Source organism: Balaenoptera physalus, assembly GCF_965194825.1.
Source record: "Balaenoptera physalus genome assembly, chromosome: 9".
Classification (NCBI taxonomy): domain Eukaryota; kingdom Metazoa; phylum Chordata; class Mammalia; order Artiodactyla; family Balaenopteridae; genus Balaenoptera; species Balaenoptera physalus.
This window is the reverse complement of record NC_138888.1, coordinates 102,006,758-102,034,408: the sequence shown is the minus strand read 5'-3', so window position 1 is coordinate 102,034,408 and position 27,651 is coordinate 102,006,758. Positions and strand designations below refer to the sequence as shown.

The window sequence follows — 27,651 nt, the reverse complement described above, 5'->3', positions numbered from 1 at the left end:
TGAAGCTTTCAAAAGAAATACATTTAAAGATTTTGTTTGTTTGTTTTGTTTTTAATAAGACAGAATGTGTGCCTGGAAGTGGGAGGATGGCTGAAGCTACTGCAATAAAGCTGGATTTTAATCGGAACAGAGGGTAGGAAGCACAGAGAGTGCCTTTAAATAGGAGCGTGGACAGGACCCAAGGAAGGACCATATAAAGCCCTCTATACTTTTCCCCAGAAATCACCAGACTCCCTTCACTCAATAGTTATCTCATCTCTTAGGCAGTAAAATATAAGTCTTATATCTCACTCCAGATTAGGTTTTCCTGATTGGAGCATAATTGCAATTATGTCATGAATATTTCTATCCATCTTAATCTGCATGTGTGGTTCTCCAACTCCATACAGGAGGTTAACAAAAGCATGAAATCAGATTAGTACAATGGCGTCAGTGAACAAATGAAGACACAGAGAGCTCATGGCAGAGATTGGCAAACTCTGGCATGTCTGCCAGGTAGCACCCAGCCATGGCTTACTGTTACCCAAAATTCTTCGGAGTGCCTTGGCTGCATGGAAGGGCAAATCTCACCTCTCTCTTTTTGCAGACCCCAGGGTCCCAGCTTGCAACAGTGTTAAACTGGTGACAGGAAGTTGAGTATGTTTGGGATAAAGGTTTAAAGTTAATATAAGTAATAAGAGGTCATGAGTTAAGTTTTTATTTTCTGCCTTGACATGGATGGCACGAGGCTAAGATGAAGTATCTTCAGTGAAGGCATGGGTGGAGGCGTCTGGTGTATGACTTCCCTTTCTTTCTTTTCTCTTCTGCATGCAGAAGAAATAGTGTTACATTTTTTCAGATCATGTATGTGAAATGCTGTCTGGGGCAGCTTATGTGACCCCCAAATCTGATACAAAAAAGAGTAAAAGCTGTGACAATTTTGAGACTAAGTGAAAGATCCTTTAGGTGTTAGAGAATCCCGATAGAAAATCATTAGGACTGAAATTTGGGACCGAAGTCCATATTTTCTCTTCAACATATAGCAAATGACAAACCATTTTTGTTCATTTCCTTTGCTATCAGAGGGGTCAAATAATATTTTAATAGTGTGTAGTCATTCATGGTGCTTCTGTGAATTGGTATTATACACATGAAATTGACAACACTCTTGTTCATTTAATGGTGAAATTATATGAAATTTCATGTAATTAAAAACCATTTGTACAGATGTGAATCAATAGAAACAATAGTCGATATTAGATTCAGAAAATAACCAGAACATTTAAGAAACTCCTCTCCTCCCAAGCTAACAGTCTCAAAAAGTTACAAGAATGTGACTTTATTTCTTTTCTTTGCTTAAAATGATCTTCTGGAATTGGAAGTCAGGAAGCAAAACTGGAGGTAAAGCTGTCTTCTTAAAAGGTGAAGCTTTGGGGTCTGTAGCTGAATACAGAGCCTGTTTCAAACAGTGCAGATCTCTCCTGAAGCTTCCTCTAAATTGCAACACTGCCAAGCAATGCTCCATGCTCTTCCCCAGCAATCTCTAGATCTGGCACCGACTTTCACAGTGGCATTGCCAGCTGTCTTTGGAGCGGGGACCAGCAGAGAAGCTCTCACTGGCTGCTGCTGAGATGAAACGAATCACTGTCCCTAGGGAAGGGACAGGAGAGAGACACGCCCTGTGGACCTCTTTGAACTCTGGTCTCATCCAGGAATCTGTCCACAGGAAAAGGGTTGATAGCTTTTTCAGGAGATTTTAGAGCAGCCCCAGCAGGATCTGGTCGGGATAACGTTGGTGGTGCCTGGCAGGATCCTTTCAGAAGACAACCTGTTAGCTTATTGTGGTCACCTCACCTTATTTTTGGAGATGTTTCTTGCCACTCTTTTTTATTTCACAACGTGATACCAGGTTTCCTTAAAGTCTCCTAAATATTCCAGGGCTATCCACATATCAATTCTTTGCTACACCCCCGATACTTTTTATCCCTCTGCCTGACCGTCAAGGTGAAAGATCTATGGCAGAGTATTATTTTAAAAAAATGGACATTTTGAAATCTAGATTTTAACTGTGCCAAAATTGGTATTAAATATTTAATTATTCTAGATGGGTTTGTTTAAAAATTGTATTTACTGGTCCTACGTAAGTTTAAAACATGATTTATATTGGAAGAACTCAGGTATAATGATTTTAAAATCTAAAAAGAAATTTTAAATTAAATTAGTACCTCAAATAAGTGACTTGTTCTCCACAAACAGTCAGTCAGCTTAAGGAGATTAAATAGTAAATATCTGAATCTTCTAACAGTTATTTTTCTTCAGTCTTAATCACAAGGCAAGGAAGACACCAAGACTATTATTGGCCAGTGTTGTAAATGCTACTATTGGCACAGAAAATTTTAATTTCAGCATGCAATAGCCAGATCGAGATTCTGTCTTTTGTTTGTTTTTATGCTTTCTCCTTGTTCAGAATTAAGGTCCTTGTAGACTTGCTTTTTTTAAACTTCTAGTTGTTCTCCATAAATACAATACACATTAGTTCACCAAAGATAAAAGTCTCTTTGTTTACCTGATAGAACGTTCATTTAATTATCAAAATGTTTTCAAATAGCTGCAGATGCATTTTCCAGGTACTGTCCTGCTTGAAACACCCTTTTCTGTGATAATAGTACACAGTACAAAATCTAGTCTAATCATGCTTCCCTGTCAGTGTTGGATAAATATTTAAGGCTAGTTCAGCTAGATTGCCTGAATGCATTTTTAAGATTTTTTTTTAATCGAACAGAGGAATTTCTCCTGCAAATCTTTCTGAATTAGAAGGAACAGAGGCACTAAAAGTGTCAGAGAATCCAACACTTAAATCATGGCATTTATATGACCATTAAAATGACCTTGAATTTACTGTAGAGTTTTTATGCTTCTCTGTTTTATATTTCTTGTGACTAGCATTGACTGATTCATGTAGCTGACATCATTCTCCAGTATGGAAATGCCCTTAATCCATTGTCATATTTGGGAGTTTGATAGTTTATGGTTATCGATTTTGTATGTGTGTGTAATGAAAAAGAGATTTCTTTTATATCTTCTTCAAGCAATCAGATAGTGGATTTTGAAGAGAAACTTACAGGAGTTGGTTTTCCGTATTTCATTGTCAGACAAAAATATCCTTGACAACTGCACTCCAAAGGTCTGAAAGTAGAGTGGCTGGTGAGCAAGAGTTAATGTTTCGTTTTACCAAGGGCCACCTTTCATATTTTATAGATGCTGGTGTTCAGAAGCAGATTTGAAACAAATTCATGTGACAAGCTCCTGGAAGGCAACATTTCTAACATATTATTTATCTTCCTTTATAAGTGCGTGCTTCTTTAACAGTTGCCTCGGGGCACAAACAGAAAATTGGCAAGTACCTATTTTTCTGACATTAGTTCTTAGAATTTTTTTTCTGAAACAGATATACTTTCTTAGTGTTTTCCCCCAAATGCAAATTTCTGTGTAACAGCAACAGAGATCATCTGGCAAACAGGAGACACATTACCTTAGTGTATAATGATCTTCTGATTATTAATTGTATTGCTTTATGACTCACAGCTATGACTTCTTAATCTAAGAAGCATTCGCTTCTAAAGAGTCTAGTTTGTCCATGCCATGTCTCCTCCAAGGGAGAAGCTGGATGAATTAGTTCCAAATGTACATCCAGTTCTTCAGGAAAAGATGATCAGACTAAATTTCACTGAGCCTGAACTTTTACTGATATGTCTGAAAGAGGAAGTAAGAAATTACCTCACCCGGTTGTATCAGACAACTCCTTGTTCTTTTTTTCCAGAAAGTTCCAGATTTAGAAATATTAGAATATACACACTACTATATATAAAATAGATGAACAACAAGGACCTACTGTATAGCACAGGGAACTCAATATCTTGTAATGACCTATAACAGAAAAGAATCTGAAAAAGGATAGATAGATAGATAGATATATATGTATAACTGAATCACCCTGCTGTACACCTGAGACTAACACAGCATTGTAAGTTAACTGTACTTCAATTTAAAAATGGTTAAAAAAAGAAATATTAGAATCGGAAAATGGAAGAGTCAGAGGATATGGAGCCCATCCCCCCGCTTAATTCACAGCCATAGTGGTCGCATCACCAGGATCAGAACCTGAGGGGAGAAATCCACCACGTGGGCAGAGGTCTCATGATGGAACTGCAGCCAGGGCTCAGTGGTGGTAACTAAACTTCATGTCACTTGCCACATCTTGCCACTTGGGAAAGAGGCTGCTAACGAATTTTTGAAATGGATGAGAGGAGCTGAAAACAGCTTAATAGGCTCAGGGTTTTTTTATGGCCAGTACATAAAGTACGCACATCTCACAACCAAACAGTGATAGGATATTTTATATCCATGCTTTGCAAAACTGGACATCATTATGTTTCCCTTGGTGGCCCCTACCATGGTGCTTCAGGAAAATAGAAGGAATGCCACATCATTTGTGCTTTGTTTGGTAACCCAATAAGACAGATTATAATAAACAAGGAGGGGAGTAACAATAATGTGAAGTCAGAAAAGCCAAATACTAGTAAAATGATGTTGCCATTGACTTGACTTACGGTGATGCCCACCGGCAAGCTTGTTAGGGGCCTAATGAGCTGCAGGAGGTGGAGGGACCAGCTGACACAGAGGTACCATGACATCAGAGTAGCTGTCGGTTGATTTGTGTGTTTGTTATTCACCTATTCAGGTTTATCCACGTGCTGTTTAACAAAGGATTTAACGTTCTTTGAATTTCCTTGTGATGTGTTTGTTCATTGCTCAGAATCCAGTTGTGAATGTATATTAAGGAAGTTTGGCTTTGCTAAGTGGCCTTCTTTTATTCCACGAGAATCAACCAGAAACAGAGTAGTTTTTGTTATCTTTTTGTTTCATTGTGTGTGGGTTTTTTGTTTTGTTTTGTTTTGTTTTTTTGCACATAAGGGCACATAGTACTTGAAGCAAGGCAAGAAATGGTCTCCCCAATATGCGTTACATAAGACATAAAAGGAAAATCCCAGATCAATTTTGGTCGACAGATCATAGAGTCATCTCATTTTTCCCAATGTTTAAAGCTGTTATGAAGATTATGCCATACCGAATAGTAAATCCCCCTTGAAAGACAGGCATATTGTTTGTAGCAGTGGAAATAATCCTGCCCTCTGGCAAGAATGATTAGTATTGAGCCAGACACAGGCATCGGGACAGCTGAGGAGTTCCCAGCACCTCCCTCTACAGATGATGGCAAATGATGAATTCCCTGGACATGGACCAAAGTCCAGGTGCACCAAGTAAACAAAACGGGTATTGGATCATAAAAACAGTGATAATGGTTTTCTCAGTCAATTGCCAATATAGACAGTACCTGGTCATTACCAAGAGAGAAGAAAATGAATGTTTGTCTTTTTTTCACAGGTTCAAGATGCATTTAGATGCCGATTGAGAAACTGTCAGGACCCAATCAATGCCGATTCTTCCAGTTCTTTTCCTAATGGCCATGCTCAAATCATGGTGAGCTTTTAATTCCCCTCTGAGTCTTGATTCAGTCATGATTTCTCAAGGGAATAAGCAAATATTCTTAGTCATAAAATAGTATCAAAATTCGGTTTTGAACGACCTTGACTGTAGTTCCGTCACAGGCTTGGAACTCAGATACCAGATGACGGTTCTGTCTGGACTGGTTAGGAGTCCTGGATCTGTTATTGGAACCTTGATGTGTTGAGTGTGGGGTTTCTGGGTGACACCGGGGGGTATGTTCATCTTCACACAGAGTCAGGGTTACAGTGTGTCCATAGGATCATGTTTGTTTACATATCAGAACAGGATGGTACCTGCACATCTGGTCTTAAAGCGAGACCTGCAGTGGTTCTCGCCTTGCTTCCCATTCAGACTCCTCAGAGGAACCGCACTCCAGACCAAGGAAACCAGCATCCTGGGATAGAACCCAGGCATTGGTGGCTCCAGGGGGCAGCCCAAGACGAGAGCCACTGCCCTAAAGCGTGAGGGGCAGACACACTCCCAATAGAAGGTCAACCATTGTACATGAGCTCTGACTGTTGTTGGGTTAAGGAGTACTTTACACATAACCACTTCCGTATATTTTAGAAATGAAGTAAGGTTTAAACTGTGTCATTAACATCATGGCTTAAATAGAGTTTTCTTAATAATATGCTTGATTTATTATCGATGTGTTTGGATTAGGCAACACAAAAACAGTCTAAATGATATACTAGTAACTAAGACAGGAGAAGGAATAATTAATTCCTTATTAAAAACAAAGAGATAAATACTGATATCTTGAATCGAAATATTGATTAAGATGGGCTAATTTAATTTCACCATAAAAAATAAACTAATTTGTTTACAGTAAAAGTTTGGGGAAAATACGAGGATAGAACTAAACTCTAAGCAGGTTCTAGGCCAGATTAGTATTGTTTAATCTTCAATTTTAATTCCTAAACCTGAAAGTCTTTTGTCACATTTGCATGAAAATGGATCATCAGAAGAGCCTAGTTTGACTATTAAGGATTTGACAAAGCTGTATTATAAGATATTCAATTACAAACAATATATTCAAAATGAATGCATAAAAATATAAATAACAAAGACATTTATTTAAGTATCTTCATAATATTTCACATTCCAATCTTTTTATCGTGGTTTAAGGAATTGCCTTGAAATTCTTTTTTTTTACATCTGGTGTTAGATGATCATGGGTATAGTTTTGCCTTGTTAAAATCATACACCATGTTTCCATTGATTTTATCCAACATGTGGTCTCTAGAAAATACTCTTGAAAACAATTTGATTATTCCTTGATAAACTTCCTTTGCACAAAACAATATCCTGGTATCTCCTAGTCAGATATTTGTTAACTTCAGATAATTTGGTCAGTAAAAGTCACTTGAGGTCTTCATTAAATGACGATTCTATGTCATTATTTCTTGTTACAGACAGACTTTGAAAAGGATGTAGACATTGCTTGTCGATCAGGTAAGAATATTTGAATTTTGAAAATATAATCATTAGATGTTGAATCATTTTTATGATTTTTGATTTTAAAGAAAATGCTGTGGTTTACCCATCACATATTCCTGTAAATGTGTAAATTGAGTTTTTCAACCGGAAGCATTGTAATAGCAGATGGAGGAGAGGGGGGAGGGAATGAGAGAGAGGGAGAATATGAATGGGGAATGCGAGGAAGTGAAGATGGTTGATTGGGAGCATTGTGACCGCAGGAAAGCATTGACCTGGAGACAGAAGCCTTCCGTCCACCTATTACTGGTTGTCAGGTGTAAGGCCAGTCAGGTTGATGTCTCTCTGTGCCTCAGTTTCATCATCCATGCTGGAAGGATGAAATACCATTGTGTGTGTGTGTGTGTGTGTGTGTGTGTGTGTGTATCACAGCTTTGTTGCTGTATTTTCAGAGCATGCGCACACCGTCTTAGAGAGCTGGATCCCAGGGACAGTGTCCCCAACATCTGTTCTCCAGTCTGTGGACACCCACCAAGAGTAGATGAATAATGTTCCTTTATATTGGGACAAAATATACCTTATTTAACCTTCTATTCGTTGGTCTTCGTGGTGCCTTTGAGAATAAGAGTGAATATCCACTTAAACTAACTATGCAAATATTTGAAAGCAAATACTGCTTAGCCCAATCTAGGTCTTTTTTTTTTTTTTTTTTTTTTTCCAGACTAAACAAACCATGTTTCTTCACTCATTCCTCAGAGCATCCTCCCAGGCAGACATGGTGCCCCAGGTGTCAATCATTTGAAATTATGGTGCCCAAGTTCTAACTATGCTGCCCACACTTAGCCAGCATTTATCACAGTTGGCTCTTTCCTTGTATTAATGCTATCTACCTTTGCATCTGATTTCATAGCAGCTGGTACAGTACTAGTGTCCACTGGCTATCATTTAAAACCCCCAAGACTTTTTGTAGTAGCTGTCAGGGATTTCCCAGTCTACGATATGTAAAGGTTCTGGGTTTTTTTTGGTTTTTTTTGGTTTTTTGTCCTTGATGAAAAATCTAGCCTTTGCATTTATCTCTATTTGCTACTATCTTACTGGTTTTAGGTTACCATTCTATCCATTTGAAATTGTTTGGCCTTTGAAAGTTTGATAAGAATGCCTTCTGAATCTTCATCCAAACTTTACAGATAAAGGAGTTATATTCATCTTGTTCTCTTTTGTTAAAATACCCATTTTTCCCAGATTCATTGTATTCTGAGATTTAGTATTCTTTTTTTTTTTTTTTTTTTTTTTAAATTTATTTATTTATTTATTTTTGGCTGTGTTAGGTCCTTGTTGCTGTGCGAGGGCTTTCTCCAGTTGCGGTGAGCGGGGGCCACTCTTCATCGCGGTGCGGGGGCCTCTCACTGTTGCGGCCTCTCTTGTTGTGGAGCACAGGCTCCAGGCGCGCAGGCTCAGTAGTTGTGGCACACGGGCTTATTTGCTCCGCGGCATGTGGGATCTTCCCAGACCAGGACACGAACCCGTGTCCCCTGCACTGGCAGGCAGACTCTTAACCACTGCGCCACCAGGGAAGCCGCCCAGTATTCTTAATATTAGGCCAGTATCATTGCTTCATTAGAAAAAAATTCTTTTAATTTTTCATTTTCTGTCTGTGCCCTTTTTTAGCTGAGCTTATCAGGAACTTGACCCTGTGTTTTTCTAAAGATTTCCTTCCATGTTGAGGTATATTCAGTGTTAAAGTCTCAATTCCTGGTATCTGAATAATCTTTATCTAAGTTTTGTTGAAATTCACTTTCCCAAAGGGTGGAGTGTATATCTGATTATGCAAAATATTCAGGTGCTTTTTGCTTTGTCTTGGTTTTATTTGCATTTTGCCCTTCATAACTTGATTAATTTCTCTCAAAAGTCCCATCACTTCACCATCACGTTTGTATGTGTAGGTGGTGTCTATTTGTTTATGTTTTAGATTCAAAATTTGGATATCCATTTTAAGTAAGTCAAAGAAACAGTTAAATTTCTCATATAGAGTCAACACTACTTAATAAGAGGAATTATATTTCCCCAAATATTTAAGATATACAAATTTTCAGCAAAGATAGCTGTATCATTGATAACTGCAAATCATATTACATTTGTACAAACTAAATGTATTTTATACAAATGCAGATTATGAAATCAATATTCAGTACCAAGGTTTACTTTATAGTTTACAAAATACTCATAAAAGTATAAAATTATATGTCCTTAATAAAATGTAATAGGTTCCCATAACTAGCCTTTAAATTGTATTGCTATAAATTTTGGATTAATTTTTGCCTACATTTAAGGATTAAAAATATTCCTCCCTGAATTTGGAGATATGTTAAGGTATTTTATTTGGAATATTACTAAATCTATTAATTTAACATACTTTATCTCTGAATATTTTCAAGTAAATTGTTCCTGGCAACCACAATTCATTACCTATCTATTATTTTAAGAGGTTTGGAAATAACTTTTTTAAACTGAATTAGTCTACTTTTTAAACATTATAGTTAAATATAAAAAGTCACACCAAATTGTGGATTAATAAAAAATACACGACGTAGATTTAACATCTTTTGTTTGTTTGTTTTGTTTTTTTGGGTTTTTTTCTGCTCTTTTCAAAAAATTTTTATTGGAGTATAGGTGAATAACATCTTGAATATCTAAGAAGAAAGAGACCTAATACAATGATTAAATACAGTATCTCTAAAGATAAAAGATATTACATGAATGATGCATGTCTTGAATTAATTTGAAAGCTTCTCTTCTTTGTAATAGGGAAAGACATTCAGAATCTTCTATTTTGCAAACTCTGCTTTAATGCATAATAATTAGGATGCTATTTGAGAACTGGATAATAATGGGTAAAATTGAATATGTCTGAGACTTTTCATGAGGAGATAATAAACCAAATACTTTATAGCTACCTATGGCTAACGAAACATTCAATGGCAATGGCTCTGCTTGTTGATAGGGCAGCACTGGGAGCCCGTGTTGAACCAGCTTGCACACAGTGCTGTTCTGTGTGCTTTCAGCACCACGATGACCAAGAACACGTCTTCAGGATTTCATTCTCTCTGACCTCAAAACCAACAGCTGTCCACAACTAAGCAGGCTTCAAGTCATTCTGCCTCCATTACACATAAAATATGATTTTCTTCTTTCTAGAGAGGCAAAAAAGAGAAAAAACTAAACTATATTTTAATAAAGAATTCTGAACTCTTCTGTTGATTGGTTTTTCCTTGGTGTGGTTTATGTTTTTATTTTGTTCTCTTTCTTACTACAAGTTATCATGCATTTTTAAGTTTCCTAAGTGATTATTTTGCAGGCTTAAAATGGAATGGAGGTTTTAGAGGCTCATACAGGTTTTTTCTGCTATCATACAGGTTTTTTTTAGAGGCTCATACAGCTTTTTTCTGCTTAAAGTCAGTTGGCACTTTTAATACCCCCTCAAGGGCATTGGAGCTTATGGATTGAGCTTGTTAAAAAATGCCTTACTATTCCTGCATGGAACTGAAGATGATAAATACTTTTGAACCCTGTATCTACTTGACCATATGGACTTCACAGATAAATGCTCATTAGTTTTCAATGGGCATAATTTTTGAAGGGATTTCTGATGTAGTAGGATGAAATTCTCATTGATTACCTCTCTCAATAAGTATTTTAATGAGTAGAACTTGTAGAATACTTTAGGGGAAAACCCTTTAAGAAAAAGTCAAACTCTTGTGAATATATCCATAATTTTATAAAGCCCTTTGCAGTAGATTGATGGAGAAAATTTCTCTGGTAATCTGCCTTTCCCCTGAAAAGTTAGGCTGAGTTATTTAGGGTTAGGGCACTGAGATTTTTGAAAGTCTGTTAATCAGTTTTCCCATATGTTTTATCTGTGGGCTACCTGAGAACTATCAGAGCATATCAGAATCAACACAAAGTGATTGGGTAATTTGGACCATGTGCAAAAAATAGATATGTAATTTTTAATAATTTTTATTTTATTAAGGAAAATGTTTAGTAAAATGAGGGACAACAGAATACAATAGTAATCGATAAGTGTGCATTAACTTTCTTTTATTTACTTTTATGTTCTAATTCACAGTTCTTCACAAGGATATTGGTCCTTGCCGAGCAGCAACAATAACAGGCACCCTCTCCAGGATTTCTCTAAATGATGATGAAGAAGAAAAGGGAACAAACCCTGAAGGGCTAAGCTATTCAACATTACCTGGAAACGTCATTTCCAAAGTCATTATTCAGCAACCCACAGGTCTGCACATGCCCATGAGTATGAATGAGCTGGGCAATCAATGTTTGAAAAAAGAGAACAGTGAATTGCGGAGAACTGTGTACTTATGTACGGATGATAATTTGAGAGGGGCGGATATGGACATCGTCCATCCTCAAGAAAGAATGATGGAGAGTGACTATATTGTGATGCCCAGAAGTTCTGTTAATACCCAGCCATCAATGAAAGAAGAAAGCAAAATGAATATTGGCATGGAAACCCTGCCCCACGAAAGGCTATTGCACTACAAAGTGAATCCTGAATTCAACATGAATCCTCCTGTCATGGACCAGTTCAATATGAACTTAGAGCAACATCTCGCACCCCAGGAACATATGCAGAATTTGCCCTTTGAGCCTCGCACAGCTGTGAAGAACTTCATGGCCTCTGAGTTGGATGAAAATGCGGGATTATCGAGAAGTGAAACTGGATCAACGATATCAATGAGTTCTTTAGAAGTAAGCAATGGAACAAGCCTTCCCTTGATATTTGAAAGATAGATAGATGATGATAGACTGATAGATAGACTGATTGATTAATAGATAAGAGATAGATAGATAGATAGATAGATTCATGGGGCACTGCACTGGGGGAGAAGAGTCACATTAGCTTTTGCAGTTATGTATTGTCCAAGAATTTGGGGTATGTTGTGATTAAGATTCTGGACATATGCTTTTTCCAGTAGAGCATCAGAATCCCCTTTCTCGAGGTCATATTTTTGAAAAGGAACCCTCTATAATTAAAATGATACCTATCTGTCATAATGGGAACCAAGTAGAGCACTCCTAAACAAACAGAAGATCCTCCTGATGTTTCTTGGGTACCAGAAGTCTTTTGGTGGTTAAAGTAGTTTCTGGATGGCACTGCAAACTTTAACCAAGGTCTGGGTTTTCTGTGTGAGGGCAGCTGTTAAAATAACAAAATTGGAATGTTTCAGTGAGATCTACCATTACACTGATTATAGACTTTATTATTACCTTAGACTGATATCTTTCAGAGGAAATGTTTTTTTCTTAGCTCTTACAGAATTATGACCCTAAATGTTTTGGTCTTAAATTGTGAACTCTTGGGAGGGATGTAAATCAAGTAGATCAAGAGTCAGGACTCTGAGGTCAAACCACATGGCTTTTGTGAAAAAGCAAGCTCCCCTCAGCTTCTTTTCTACCCACAAAATGATGTAAAGAGTAGTCAACAGGTATCAATATCACTCATATTGTATTACAATTAATCAAGTAAGATCTAAGTCAAGTAAGACAAGTAATGTCTAGTTTTCTTTTGACATACATCCTGTTACTGTTTTGTATGTGACTTTCATATCCTCTGTCTTGAAGTTTTGCTGTAAACCCACTGCTGATATATTGCATATGTTCAGTATACAATGCAATATATGCATTTTTAAATATGTATTGCCAATTGTCTTAATATAACAGATTATTTCATAAGACACTATAATTGCTTGCCTACTCTTTCCATCAGAAGTTTGCTGATAATGTTCTAATGTTCAAAAGTGCCCAGAGGCAATTGCCCCTTCTTTCTTCCCATAAGGCTGTGCCTTCTACGAGGCCAAGATGAAGAGACACCCTGAAAGGCTGGAGTGACTTGATGTGCGGTGTAATTTTGAGGGTTTTCCCAACTGTGTTGAGGAAATTCTACCCTAGATGGGAATCTAGAATAAATCCTGAAATTCTATCAGTAGATCAGTCTTAAACAGAATAGGGTTTCTGAGGAGAATCATTCCTTGGAACCAAAGGCATAGGGGAAGTAAGTCCAAGTTCACTCCTGAGTGGCTGGAGTTCCCTGTAGACAAGAGCATCCAATCATTCTGAATTAGCAGAATAGCCACTGTTTCCATCTCTAACTTGCATATCCCAGAGACTAGCAGGTCTACTAAAATAATGACCACGTAAGCACAAACTACATAACATTTATGCAAAATCACAGAAGTTTTTACAAGAATTTTCAGTGAGTGTGAATATAATAACATAACACTGTAAATAATCTTAAAGACCATATGGAGTCTTCTACATAGAATGGCTCTTTAAAATGTGCTAGAGGGGTTAGAATGGAATTGCATTAAAATATTTTTCTTGTTATAAAAATGCTTTATGTCTAAAAGGCTTAAAACCTTGCTGGGTTTGATATTGTACAGGTTGTATGTGTTTGAACAATAGACTGAATTTCTGAGTGCTGCTTTGTTCAGTGGTAATTTTTCCAAATCTCCATATCTTTATTATTAAGAATAAGCATCATATATAAATGTGATTCAGCCAAAAGATCTGCATTTAAATGACTTAGAAATCACAAGGCTTACATCTTGAAGAGGAAGAAAATTCAGGATTCAGAATGAAATTTCAGTTCCTCATTTTCATTCTTTCAAAGAGTTTAATAGTTAGTAATTGCTTAGGGTGACCATTTTAGGAGACAGCTGAATATATAGATGTGGGAATGAATAATAAAAATTAGCATTTATATAGCATCTTTCATTAGCAGATCCTCAAATCACCTTAAAAACGTGAATTAATTCATCTTTGCGACACCTCTGGACAATGGATAAATTGCTCTAATCCTTGAAGTAAAGTCATTTGTTCAAGGTCACAGAGTAAGTGCACAGCAAATCTAGGACTGGAATCTTTCTGTCCTGATCAATTTTACGTTGTCTCAAGGAGACAGTCATGTGCCTGAACATTAGCATGAGAGTAACTTTATAAAGTTCATTTAACCCTGGACAGACACTTGGTCTTATGGAATAAAGACGTGAAATAGATGAAGTGTAGATGTATACAGCTAGCAGATTTTGGAGATAAGACTGTGGCCATGAAGATAAAGTCTGGTGTGGCTTCCTTTGTGGGCGGAGTGAGCCACACTCTCTCCGCAGTCAACCAGCAGGCAAGCTGATATTCTGACAATAGAGGAAAAGCAGAAAGATGACTAGAGTATCTACATGGAGTGTGGGGGCAACAGTAGCCAGGAGGTGTCTTGAGACCTAGAAGACAATACAAAGATGAAAGTGAGTGACTATGTGGCAGCCATGGGACCATAGAACAATCTGAGTCTTCTCTGAGTGAGAAGGGAGGTTCCAGCCACAGGGGCATCCTGCCTGGGAAACTGGGATGGCAGAGGACGGCCAGATGCCTCGGGGACTTTTCAGGGATGTAATAAAAAGATGTTCCTAGTAATTCAGGAAGTTGCCTCCAGAGGAGTGGGTGTTCACAACTTGACAAAGTGGGAAGTGGTGAGAGAAGAAAAAGAAGAGGGTAAAACCTGTCAGTTGCAGCCCAGAATGCAGTATTGGTGAGGAAAAGTGCAGGCGAGGAAAAACAAGAGTCAAAGGAGAAAGAAACAAAGCCAAAGAGTGGGTGGAAGTATTTATTCAAATAAGCAGGAGGCAACAAAGCAAGAGGGAGGCTCCCCAACCCTGAAGGCAGTGCCAGGAGAAAAGGCTCCAACCTCCAGGAGAGCTTGTTCAGCTAACCCCCAATTATTCAGCATAGAAAGTTTAATAAATGCATCAAGTTTTTTGGCATAAAAGCATTTCCAGCTTCTCTCCCGTCTTAATATTATCTTGTGTCTTTCTTTCATGTAATATGTTATCTGCCATTCTTCAAACTGTATCCATTCCCAGAATGGACAAGTTAAGCAATTCTGAAAATTTTAGATTTCCACAATTAAGGATTCATTGCAATATGCACATGGTAGAATGTCTCACAATGGCTTCAGCCCTAGATGTCCTCTAATTGCTTAACATTGTCATCAGCATTTAAGTCATTCACCTTCAATTAATGAGCAAAATGTGTTGAGTGCATGGTATGTATATAAAGCAAAAAACTACAAGGTACTGTGAAGCAAGTGGGGAAAAAAGAGGTATCGGTGTTCTCAAGCCATTGAGGACTATGAGATATATCAATAATTTAAACCTTGGGCTGTGGTTCTATTTACTTTTTGAAAAATTATAGATATATCAGTGTAAGAAGATAGGTCAATATTTGTCTTGACTTATTGGAACATTCGATGGCTTGTAGCTGGTAGATCTAAATAGGACACAATTCCTTACTCAAAGCCTTCCCAACTTGTGTGCAGGTCCAGGGTCCACCTTCACCCTTTTTTCCCCTGTGTCTCTCGGGGTTGATACAGGTTCCTACCTGGGTGAGAAGATTGGCCACTAGGAAACATTGTGAGAGATTGGAGGTTGGGGAAAAGAATGAATCCAGGGTGTTTTTCCCCCTCTTTCTGCTTTGGGCAGTACCTCATGTCTCCTTAGCTGTTCTGTAGGGCCTCCAGCTTCTGCCAGGTGCCTCAGCCCCCGGGCTTAGGTCGCTGTGTCATCTCCCTTTGTCCATCCAGCCTGGCGGGCAGTGGTGGGCAGTAGCTCCTTCTCCTGTGAATCCCTGGGTTCCCTCGTGGTCCATTTTGTGGCTTCTCAGTTCCTCCATCACTGGAATTCCTGTGAAACACTTTGCTCCAATGTAAGCACATTAAGCGCTTAGCTTAGCTTTGCCTTAGCTTTTCTCATAACTAAACAGAGTTAGATAGTAAATTGCACAATTTCTTTTTTAAACAAAGTTCTGCTACTCCAGGTTTTCTGAACATTCAGATATAACTTAACAATGTATCTCAAAACATACTCAGATAAATCTCTCTCAATGTATAAATGGGTAAAAAGGGACACCATTCTAGGCTAACTTTTTATACACCATTTTTCCTCTGGACATGAATTATAGAGCTCTCAGCATAATGGTTTTGAAAGGTAAAACATTTTAGCTATAGTGGCACATCGCAGGTGTTTCCCTTATGGCTGTTGTGAACATCAAATTGGATAATGTATGTGAAAAACCTTTTGAACATTGTAAGGAGCACTTCAGATGTAAGGTCGTGTGATTATTATTTCATTACCATTATATCTTGAATATCGGTAAAGAAACTCAATTGCTGTACTAGGTCAGTATTCAGGAAATTAGACAAAATGTTATGGCCATACTTCTGTCACTAACAGAAACCATTGTAGGACTGACCATTGGGCAGAGCATCTTTTTCTTTCTGAAAATTTTTTTCCTCATGTAGCTGTGGTGAAAGAAAGGCTTGCCCTTCTTCAGTGTTTTGTTTTTGCTCCTGGATTAGGAAATTTTGTCTTTTATGCAGGCGTACAAGCAAAATTAGCTCAAATAACTCATTTTTCAAAATTAATGATTCTCGAGTTTCATTTACACAGATATTTTGAATGGATTTGACATCAAAGTTTTCTCCTTGAGTGGGTTCATTGCTCAGTCTGTAATGGAAACTCTTAATGGCAGTCACATTGGCATTTATTAGTCCATAGAATTTATTCCCCACTGTGAATCTTCTAGTATCTTGTCCAACTTAATTTGCAAAGGCTCAAACAATTAAGTATTCCCTTTGAGAAATTATTCATCATTCTACAAGGCTTCACTATGGACAGATGCCATTATACACATCCTTGTTAAGTATTCCTCTGAGTAGCCTCATACTGGTGTGCATTTTCTTACTCTGAAATCATCCTAAAGAATTTTCCCCTCTGTTAGTGGTAGGCCTGCATTCTTCTAAATGGTCTCAATCCTCTTGGCTGTCAATAGATCTATTCAAAATGGTTGTCTTTGTGTATATAGCCCACATGCTTATCCAAATTCTCCTGGAGTATTCCTGAGAAAAAGAACAAAACACAAGCAAAATACAAGTCATTCTTTGGATTTATTTGGCTTTCATAGTGTAGCTCCTTCGATCTTTCATCAATAATTTTGTGAATGTCTACTATTATGCCAGGCCCTCTGATAGATGCCAGGGATATAAAAGTGGCCAAGACAGATGTGGATCCTGCCCCTGTGGTGAATAAACACTATGGAAGAGACAGATGATGAACTGTTAACAAATGAATAATCTAAAAGAGTGTGCTGTGCTGGGAAATAACCATGGAGTGTGAGAGACAGGCCTCTTTAGATGAGGGGGTCTGGGAGGCCTTCTGAAGCTCCACAGGGTGAACAACGAAGTTAAGGAGGAACATGGCTTGTGAGGCACCGAAGGATCGGAGGTGTTTCAGACAAAAGAAACTGCAGGTGAAGAGGTCCTGAGGCAGGAAAGAGCTTGGAATATTCTCATAGGATTAGAAGACACGTGTAGCAAGGGGCAAGCTTCTTAAGACCGAGTTGGAATAGGAAGAAGAGACCAGATTTTGCAGAACCTTGTAAAATGAAAGAAAAAATTGAGGACAGTTAGGCAACTGCCATGATCATTTATCCGTCCATCCATCCATCACTTTGATGGTTTGGAATAGAAAAGATTAGGATCCAGTGGTAGTGGGAGAGGTATAGAAGTGGAGTAGAAAGCTGGAGGACCGTTAGGAGACCATTGAGGTCATCCACACAAAAGATAAGAATGCCTTTGACTGTGGAGGGCAGATCAAGATGTGTTTTGGATATAGAACAGATGGCACCGCTGGTGGATTTGATGTGCAGGATGAGAGGCAGGGAGGGCTGAAGGCTGACTCCTAAATGCCTGGCTTCACCAACTAGATATGCAACATTTCCTGTGACGGGAAAGAAAAGGGTGTTTGCAACTTAAAAGATGGTATTGAAAACCCTGGGAATGAATGATTTCATCCAAGAGAGAATATAAGAAAAAAGAAAACTATGGAACTCAACATTTAGAAGGCAGGGAGATGAGAAAGAGCGAGAAAAGGAGACTTGGCAGAACTACAGCAAATAAGAAGGAGGAAAAGAAAACAAAAGGAAAAGCTGAGAGAGATGAGGAAGGGATTGTTAACCTTCAAAAGCTTCCGAGAGTCCGTTAAGATGAGAAGAGAAAATTGACCTTAGAAACCGTCCAGATGGAGCTCACCTGAGACCTTGACAACAAGAATTTTAATGGAATGTTGAGGACAGAACAGAAATTGGGGTGAGTTCTAAGTGGGAAATTAAAAAAAGGAAAGAGCATAAAAGAAACGTCACCTACTATGACAAAAAGGATTTGTATCAAGTTATTTGGGAACTGGGGGATGTACAGAGAAAGGGACTTATATCTTCCTAAAATATGTCAACACCATCCTGGCTTATTTTAAATTTATATGTAGCATTTCTTCAATTAACAACTTATCATAAAAATCATTATGACTTGATCACTTTTCTTCATTGATTCTCATCTTTTAAACATATAACCATTCTTTCTAACCACTTTCCTACCTTACAATAACATTCCAGAGAGCTCAGAGGGACATTTGAATGAGCACGTAAGTCAGTCACAGTTTCCACGGACTTCAGTGCTTTGAAAGACTCTCCAGCACATTGCAAAACAGACTGAGAGATAATGAGTGTTATAATGAGGAAACGATAAACAAAAGTTAACATTCTGGTCCTTCCATTCATCACAGATTTCCCAATGCAGATAATGCAGATACTTCTTTAAGATAAAGTAGATTTTGCGATGGGAGACCCATCATGAAAGTGAAGTCGGCCACTGTGTTGCATCATGGCTCATAAACTATCTCATGTTAGAATGATTTTAAGTTATTTTATTTGACACAAATTATTGTAAATTTCCATCAGATTTTTCTCTCAAATAAGTAACATATCGATGCTTTTTTTCTCCTTTAAAATATAATTGACAAGTAAAAGTTCATCTGCCTGACGTTGCTTTATGCTTGCAGAGCGTCTCGGTCCCACTGCTGTCAGCCTGGGATTGACTGGATCCCGTAATGTTATTCTTGCTGAGTTCTAGGGACAATCAGCAAACTATCTTGGCTATGAACCATCACTCCTTATACCACTGAGCACTTACTGAGCAACAGTGGAGAAAACACAGGGTTTGCAGGCAGAAGACCTGAGTTGGAATCCCAGCCCATGTGATAACTAGCCAGGTGAAGTAGGCAAGTTATTTGAACTCCTCTGGTCCTCAGTTTTCTGTCCTCATTCATAAATGGGGATAATGCAGAGTACTTTCCTAACCATCCCACAGGGCAGTTAGCATGTTCAAACGTGAAAGCACTTTATAAAAGGTCTGAACACTTGGTCAGGATTGTGCAGTTATGAATAATGTGCACATTTTATCTCCCTGGGACTCTCAAAGTCCGCCACATGTTTTTCCGCTCTCTAATGTTTAAGTCTTCACTGCTGTATTCTCCAGCCCACCTCCTCACCTTACCCCCAACTATCTTTCGGCTGTTTTGATTGAAATCTGCTTCACGTGTTCATTTCCTAGTCTAATCCTTCAAGGTTGCTAGTTCCGCTATACCCTTAGGTTAGCATGCGATTTTAATAAAGTGAATAGACGAGAGAGAGACTTTTGATGGGAGTACATCCGCTTTCTTTTCCGTGTTTCACATCCGCATAGGTGGCGTCTGCTCTCATAGGGAGAATCTATCTCTGCTGCTCCTCTGGGTTCCTATCTTTTGTTCTTGCTCCTGAAATCGGGAGCCTTCAGCAATATGCATCTATCCACATTTCCAGTTCTTAGGCAACACAGCTTTGCATTCAATGAAGAAGGTAGCACATGGCTGTTAGGACCTTTGCAACAGAGAAGCCCTCAACACGTGCAGTGGATGGGCCTCTTTGCTGGCTAATTGAACCTTTTTCATTAGGTTTCACTATTTAATTTTCAAATGGAACGCAAGGCGTGTGACTCATGTTCTGTTACTAATTGCTTAACACTGTTTCCATGCTTGGATTTTGCTGTATTAGGAAAGAATTTTGCTTAACGTATACTTACAGAAGTGTCCTGCTGAGTCACAGTGCCAAGAAGGCAAAGCGTCTGAGAGTAGAAGGGAAACCCTGACATTTGGTCTAACATCTCACAGCAAAGCGGGCTGCAGTGCGCTGGAGCCTGGCTCTTACACAGCACAGTCAGACAACAGCAGTGGCAGGGAGATGGCAAAGGAGTGCTGGGTTAAACAGCTACCCACGTGCGTCTCTTCTTGCAGGATGTCACCAGGGCTGGCCTAGGGTATGCTGGCCACAGGGAGCAAAGTGAGCTCAGGCTGACTTTCCCTTGAATAAAGCAGCGCCCTTCTCAGCGCTCTCCACAACAGCACTGAAAGACGCGGTTCTCAGTCTTTAAGCAGCCCCACCAAAATCAAATGATTTCAGAACTTCTAAACTTTTGATTAAACAAAATCTCTCTTTGGGTATGTTGCTTTCTGTTTACTGCAACATGCTTTGTGGGGTTGGTTACCTAGGAAGGTTCCAGGTCTATAGTGACGATTTTAACTCTCACTGGAGAAATTTAGTCATATTTTCCAGTAAACTGCATTAGTTCCTTTCTTTCTCTCCTGATACTCAACAGTTACAAGAATCTCTCACCTGTCTTGGATATGATTCCCTCATAGGTTATTGAACTTTATGCTATAGCTATTGGGATGGGAGAAGAGGAAAAAATAAAAGAGAAGAAGTTTGTCCAAAGGTTTATATATTTTCCCAACTTCCTAGATATTACATGTTGTTTAATATTTATTAATTCCCCCTGTATTTCATTCCCACGTCTTCAAAAAAAACAAAAAACAAAAAAGAAAAGAAAAGAGAAAAAAAGCCTGTATGGAAACTTTTGATCTCCAAAAATTTGGTGCACTCTTTCTATATTTATCAGCTATCTCCTTCTACAGCTAATCATTCTAAGAATCCAGTGACTGCTTAGAGCAGATGTTTAGAACACCTTCCCTGCACTAATATTATATAATCACATTAATTTCATTTTAATCATGTTTCCTGATTTTATCAAGTCATATTTATCTGTAACTAGATTCGAGAACTGTTTAACTGAGTCAGAGGTATAGTGAGGTATTTACATCTATATCCATGTCCTGCTGAGGTGTAGACTGTTTGTTATTCGTTTTACTAAATTAGAACAAATACTTCAGTTCCTAATGCCTAGCACTGAGAGGGACTTTCCTGTCCTGGAGGACTACCAAATACCAAGAAATTTATGGGTGAGACCTATATAGAACTTTGGAATATAGACAGAGGGTTGGATAGAATTTGGTAGAAATGAAGATTGCAGGGGCATGGTGCAAGGTCTTGAGAGCTAGATGATTTTCCCACACAGCTTTGAACCCTTTGTGTCTATAAAGTAGTTTTGCTGTAGTCCTAAAGTCTCCCACAAGATTGAATGTTTTGTGTGAATTTTCACTTAATTTTTTTTCCTTATTGAAAACATTAGAGTTAAGAGGCCAAGAGAAATATGTTGTATATTTGTATTCTTCAATTTTAAAGGAAGTCCAAAGTGAAAATGGAATAATGTGAGTAGAATAGTTTGAAATCATAAAAATGTTCACAGATTCTTATGTGCAGGAAATACTTATAACACAATGAAGCAGGATTATCTTATTGAAAGCAGTAATTTTTGTATTATTTGAATGACTGAACATAACTTTATTGGTTTTTCTTCTTTTTACAAAATATCTAACAGAGAAGAAAATCACGATATTCAGACCTGGACTTTGAGGTAAGTGTCTAAGGATTATTTTTTTAATTTTAATTACTTGAATTCAAAGTTGGTGTATAATTACTTAAACATGTTACCCTGTGCATCTGTGTAGGAGTTCTACTTTTTTTTTAATTAAATGAGAAGTCAAACATTTTTAATTAAAATCCCTACTGTATAACTAGTTGTAGAAAAAATATTTAAGTTCTAACTGCTTTAAATGTATGCTAAGACTGAGATTTTCCAGACAAGTAAAGAATCAATTTCATAAATGCTAAGATAAGCAGGCAATTTATGTTGAGAGTTGAACTTGGTCAATTTTTTTACCTCCCTCAGTTTGTTGGGAGGTAGGAATTTCGGTTTCTTGATTTTTCATATTTAAAACAATCGTGTTTGTTTTACTTCAGTGAGGACGTGAAGAGAGCCGTGTGAGGGGCTTTGGCTGGGTAGCTAGGCTTCCTCAGCACTGACTTGCCTTGAGTCAGTGGTACCATAGGCTCCCTGTGGTACCTTCCAGACTCTTTTTTCCAATAGCAAGTGTTGGTTCAACGTGCTCCTGTGTTTGGTAAATGCTTTTTCACAGATATAAACAAGACGAAGATGTTCATTTTCCAATTTACATTGAATTTATAATGCTGCTGTAATACTGATGCTAGAAATTACTGAAATCATACTGTTTGAGCAGCTTGTGCTAAGCACAAAATTAATGATGTTGGAGCGTCACATAAAATGCACTTATGCATCTTGTTAATTGGATATGATTCATAGCCTGCTGACATAATTGGATATAATACATTATCAATTTCTCCAGCATATTTGTGCTGTTGTGATACTTACATAGAGCTTAACACTCTTAGCTGATATTCCTAAAATTACAGAAGCCTCCCAGAACATGGAAACTCATAATTCCATCATTTCATTTATGTAGATGAGTGTTGTAGCTCAGTAATGCACATCAGGTATCAAAAGGGAGACAATTGTTTTTATTTACTGCAATGGTGAGCAAGTCCTGATTTTACCTTGAATAGAGTCTAAGGAGAATTGGTCTTTCTTATGCATATTTCAGGAGTATTTGTACAAGATACAAAGTAATGATAATGAATCTGACCTCAATGATTACGTGGCACATTTTAGTACTGATGTGGCTCAATTGTAGTAACCTGGCACAGAGCCAATATTTCATTATATTCTAAATTGTTAAGATAAAAGTATCAAGACTATAAATTCAAAGAGAAAATAAGCAAAAGTCTTCACTTTTAGATTCTTTAGTGCCTTTTAATGGACAGATATTTTGGGGTTTTTTCTATTAATTCTTCAGGTAGCCAAAAAAGAGGATCATCCGGTGTGTGTGTGTGTGTCTATATATTCCTGAAAACAATCAGTTGTTGTGTTAGTACAAAGAGATGGAGGTGGGAATTAACCCACTAGGCATCAGTGATAAAATATAGTAAAAATCTAGATCTAAAATTAAGCCTCAGGGCAACCAACTAAAGTTATGTAATTGCCAGCACTGAAAAGTAATCTAATCATACAGTGTCCTTTGGAGCATTAGAAAAATTGTTATTTTTCTTTTGTATTTGTATTTGTATTTTTTGCCATGGCAACTGGTAGCAGACTCCCTAAGCAGATCCTGCTTCCTGTGCTTAGGATTCCAACATACAACCAGGATATTATCGAAACATCTGCTGGTAACAAGAGGAAGTGGCAACACTGCAACCTTGGATATTTTCTTGTGCTCTTTAATTGCTTTAGTTATTACGTGATTTCTATAGGTGTCAAATCTTGCCAGAAAAAGTCTTTGAGGTATTACTTCTCTTTTAAGCAACCGTTTAGTAGTCCCCTTCGTCCCCTTTGTCTATGTGCAACTACGTTTATGTAGCAGATGTCTCATAGATTGTGTTCAGAAAAATTATGGCTGCATTGAAACGTTTAACACAATCTATCTATCCTTTATGGATGGTCCTTGAAGAAGAGTTCAAGTTGTCCTCTCCCCGTTTTAATTCAGGCTGGATAAATTAAGTATGTTTATGTCCATCTTTCTGATAACCCTCACTCAACCCCAGCAAGCTTTACCACACAATGGCCAACTCAGGCATTCTGTCACTGCCAGACAAACTTTGCCTCCTGGACTCCTGAAAGCATCTTCCTTTCACACACTCCCTAGAATCTACACATGATAACAATATTCTCTTAACTCACATATCCATAAAACCCTGTGGGTAAGTGTCATACATGGGAAAAGCCCTTTCATGGAGCTGATCTCCAAGACAATATTGAGCAAAGAAAGCAAAAGGTTGACTGGTCATAAAATGGTGGAACATGGATTCTTACTTTCTGGAAAATACACAGAAAATACTGTAGTGATGACCCTATGTTCTGTGACCAAACCTTTTATTGGATTTGTATTCCCAACTCCAAGCAGAGACTTGGTATATCGTAAGCATCCAATAAGGCTTTGTTGAGTGAGTGATGAAAAATTGAATTTTTAATCTGGTTTGCTTTAATAAAAAATGATTAAGCACTATATCTGAGTTGGGGCAGAGAGCAGTGTAGAAAATGGACCACTAGGGAGGTAACACCTCAAAGATAGCCACATAGGACTTCAAAGCTACCCACATCAAATATAACTCAAGGAGCTAGAAACGGCAGGTAGAAATTCCCAGAGGAGGAAAAGGCATAGAGGTTGGTTGAGTGTGGCATGTGCAAGAAACAAGAGGCAAGTCAAAATTCACCATAACATGGGGTCTGTGGAAGAAAAACACAGACAGAGGGGGTAATTTAGAAACCATAGAGTGAGGGGCTTGTGACCATGGAAACAATTACCTGACTTGTTACTAAAAGCTGCTAAGTCTTTTCTGTTGTATTTTGTTTTGTTTATTCTTAGTGAGGAATATTTTGAGGTCTAATCTGGGCTACGGAGAGATGAATATGGCAGTAATAGGAAGGAGAGATTATAGTATGGTGAACGAGGAAGTTGAAATATAAATTAGGAAGTGACTAGTCAAAGAAAGAAGAAATGAAGCTTCAGAGGTGGTAGGAAAGGAAATGGATAAAGGGACACTGCAGAGTCAAGATCAGATCCTTAACTGAGCATAGGGTCAAAGGGCAGGGGAGCAGAAGAAAGATAGCTCTATGGGTCTGAGCCTGGGTTCCTACTAGTACCACAAACAGATCCAGGGAAGCCAAGGAGACATCTAGCTAGGATGAGTTGCATTTTAATACTTTGGAGATTAAGGTGCCTAATATGATGTAAAATCAAAAATATTTGGCAGGTAGTTTAAGTTGTCTGTCTTGGATTGAGGACTAAGCTCAAGGAATTCTTAGGAATGCTATTACAAGCCTCCACGCTGAAACCGTAATAGACATTGTTATCCTTTCCAGTGTTAAAAATGCATGGAGAGAGGTATCTATTTTGTATCTTCTCTTTCAAAACCATGGGGATAAACCTTGTCACATTCTTCCATGGGAACCATGCAGCCTCTTAAACACACCTGAGAATGTTCCTTTGACTTTTCTAGTGAGTCCTCCATTCCCAGTAAACCCATGCTTCTCACTCTTGGCAATGGTGGTGGGCAGCAGGCGCAAGACAGCACCGATCCAGGGTGATCACGAACTATCTTTGTGGGGACTCAATTTTATTGGAAGATTTGGGAGAACATAGTCAAGTAAGATAAAATATTATTTTATACTGATTTTATATCACTGTGATATAAAAGATATAGCTTAGCTGATGTCACAGCTAAGCTATGACATAGAAGATAAAATTTAAATTAATTTCTAAATATCAATAGAAAGCATACGATTTCTTAGAAATGTCCTTTTCATAAAAGGCCCCTTCCTGCTTTGTCCCCGACCCCCAGCAGCGGGTACATTTTGTTAGGCAATCTGCACATTTTGGGAGGAAAATTTTGAGCACTGCAAACTTGGCTATATCCATCTCTTGTAGCTTCCTAAATTTAAACTGTTGCAAAATTATTTATTTGTAGCCAAGTATACTCTTGAGTGACAGTGACTGTATATATATATATATATATATATATATATATATATATATATATATACACACACACACCTTATTCAGTCTTTTCAGACCTTTTGTCTGGTTTCTTTTAAGCCCTGAGTACATATTTATTCAAATAGAAACATGTTTGAAATGTAAATAGACACTGTAATGTCAGAGAGTTCAAATGGCTACAGGTTCTGTCTTATGGATACATTGGGACTCTGGCCAAAGAAAAGTACATAAATCATCCCCTTCCCACAATGTGGCTTTGATTTGATAGTCAACCTTAATTCCTGCAGTGTCTCTTGCTTCCTTGACATGGGTTTTCACATCACTGCAGACTAGTATTCAACAGCCCACTCTGGATTGAAGACTGTAAAGCAGTGAGACGAGGAGAGATAAACCTAGTTTTATATGAGTAAATATGGACATTGGCAGCATAGCTATATAAACGCCTAACACTGAAAAGGTAATTCCGGCCAAGTGGTTTCTAATTCCTAACAGCACATGATTTCCCAGCCCCATAATCTAAAGTTTATAGTTGGGAGATTCTCCAATTTTTTCTAGCAATTTCTTTCCATTTCTAAAAGTTTATATATAGTAAAGCCTATCTTATCTGTAATTCAGACTTAAAGAGATTCCAACTCTATGATTCAAGACTCTGAATTTGGAAGAGAAAACCTTCAGTTTGTTTCAAACCACCTGCAGGCCCTTTATAAGGCACTTGTACGGGAAATAAGGGAGCACAAGGGGACCAGAACAGGGAGGGAGGCTTTTTGTCTGGGGCCAATAAAATGAGTCTTCCCTCCAGTGGGGAGACCTCTTGAATAGAAGGAGAGGGGGCAAGATTGATGATGGCCTTCCAAGGCCTATGTATCTATGTATCTATGACATCTCATTCATTTAATTTATTCCATACCCATCTGTCGAGCACCTGCCAAACACTGTGCTAGGTGTCAGGGATGCAAAGTCACTGCCTACGAGGTGTTCAGAGACAAAATAAGGAGACCAGAATTGCAGTACTATGGGACTGCAGGGTGATCAATATCCACAGAGTTTATGGGCTCTCTACAGAAGGCCCCTCACCCACCCTGGACTGTTTCGTCTCCTTTTCCATCAGAAAAAATGAGATGGCATAATCACAGACTTGAATGGTCTGATAAAGGATGCTCCCTGAATCTGCGGGGTCCATCTAAGACAGCAAGCAACGTGCAGAGAGAATTCACTTGGATTCAGAATGGATTCCAACCTCCCACCACCTGTGTGAGCTGGGAGCTTTACCGGCCTCTCAAGCTAAGTCTCCTAATCAGTCAAGTGAGATAGGGACCACCACCTCCCAGGGTTATTGTGAGGATTGGGAAAGATAATAATGGCTACTCTGGCTCTTACCTGTGTGCTCCAGTGATGTGATTTATAGCCCATTTTAAGTCTTCAAAACAATCTTACTAGGTTATTCTGACTACTGAAACTGTGGCTAAAGGGAGGTTGAGTTTTGGGCCTCTTACCACACAACTTGAAAGCCATGGAAGTAAGATCGAAATCCAAGTTTGTCTAGACCTAGAGCTGTTAGATTTGATACGTCCCAAGTATTTAATCAAGGAGATTGTCTGGGATGTAATAGGAGCTCAAGACATGAAGTTTATTCGCATCCTAAGTTTTCTCAAGTATCTGAAATTTCATGAAAGTGCTTTACAGTGTATCACTTTTTCTCTAATTTCAACAATTAAAAGGCTGCCAAGACTGCCTCCCTTGAATTACAAAGATATAAAATAAAAGATAAGAGTCCTATGAAAAGAGCTATTCAGGAGACACTACTTTTGTGCAGTTAGGTGGCTGGTCTTCTTGGGATGGAGCTTCAATACAGCTTTGAAAAAGGCTGAGTGATAATAATCTGAGTGCAAGGGAGCATTGCCAAGCATTTATCTTTATTGCAAAA

General features: G+C 38.1%; 1 protein-coding gene across 3 annotated transcripts in view; it reads left to right on the top strand.

Moving 5' to 3' along the window:
• Nucleotides 1-27,651, top strand: part of ADGRB3 (adhesion G protein-coupled receptor B3) — a 793,357-nt gene that overhangs the window by 753,592 nt on the left and 12,114 nt on the right. For all 3 annotated transcript variants that reach the window (XM_082474137.1, XM_082474138.1, XM_082474139.1), the window contains 4 exons: nucleotides 5,425-5,520; nucleotides 6,963-7,002; nucleotides 11,111-11,754; nucleotides 21,698-21,733. In XM_082474137.1, the coding sequence (XP_082330263.1) occupies nucleotides 5,425-5,520; nucleotides 6,963-7,002; nucleotides 11,111-11,754; nucleotides 21,698-21,733 (816 nt within the window). The remainder of the gene's footprint in view (nucleotides 1-5,424; nucleotides 5,521-6,962; nucleotides 7,003-11,110; nucleotides 11,755-21,697; nucleotides 21,734-27,651) is intronic.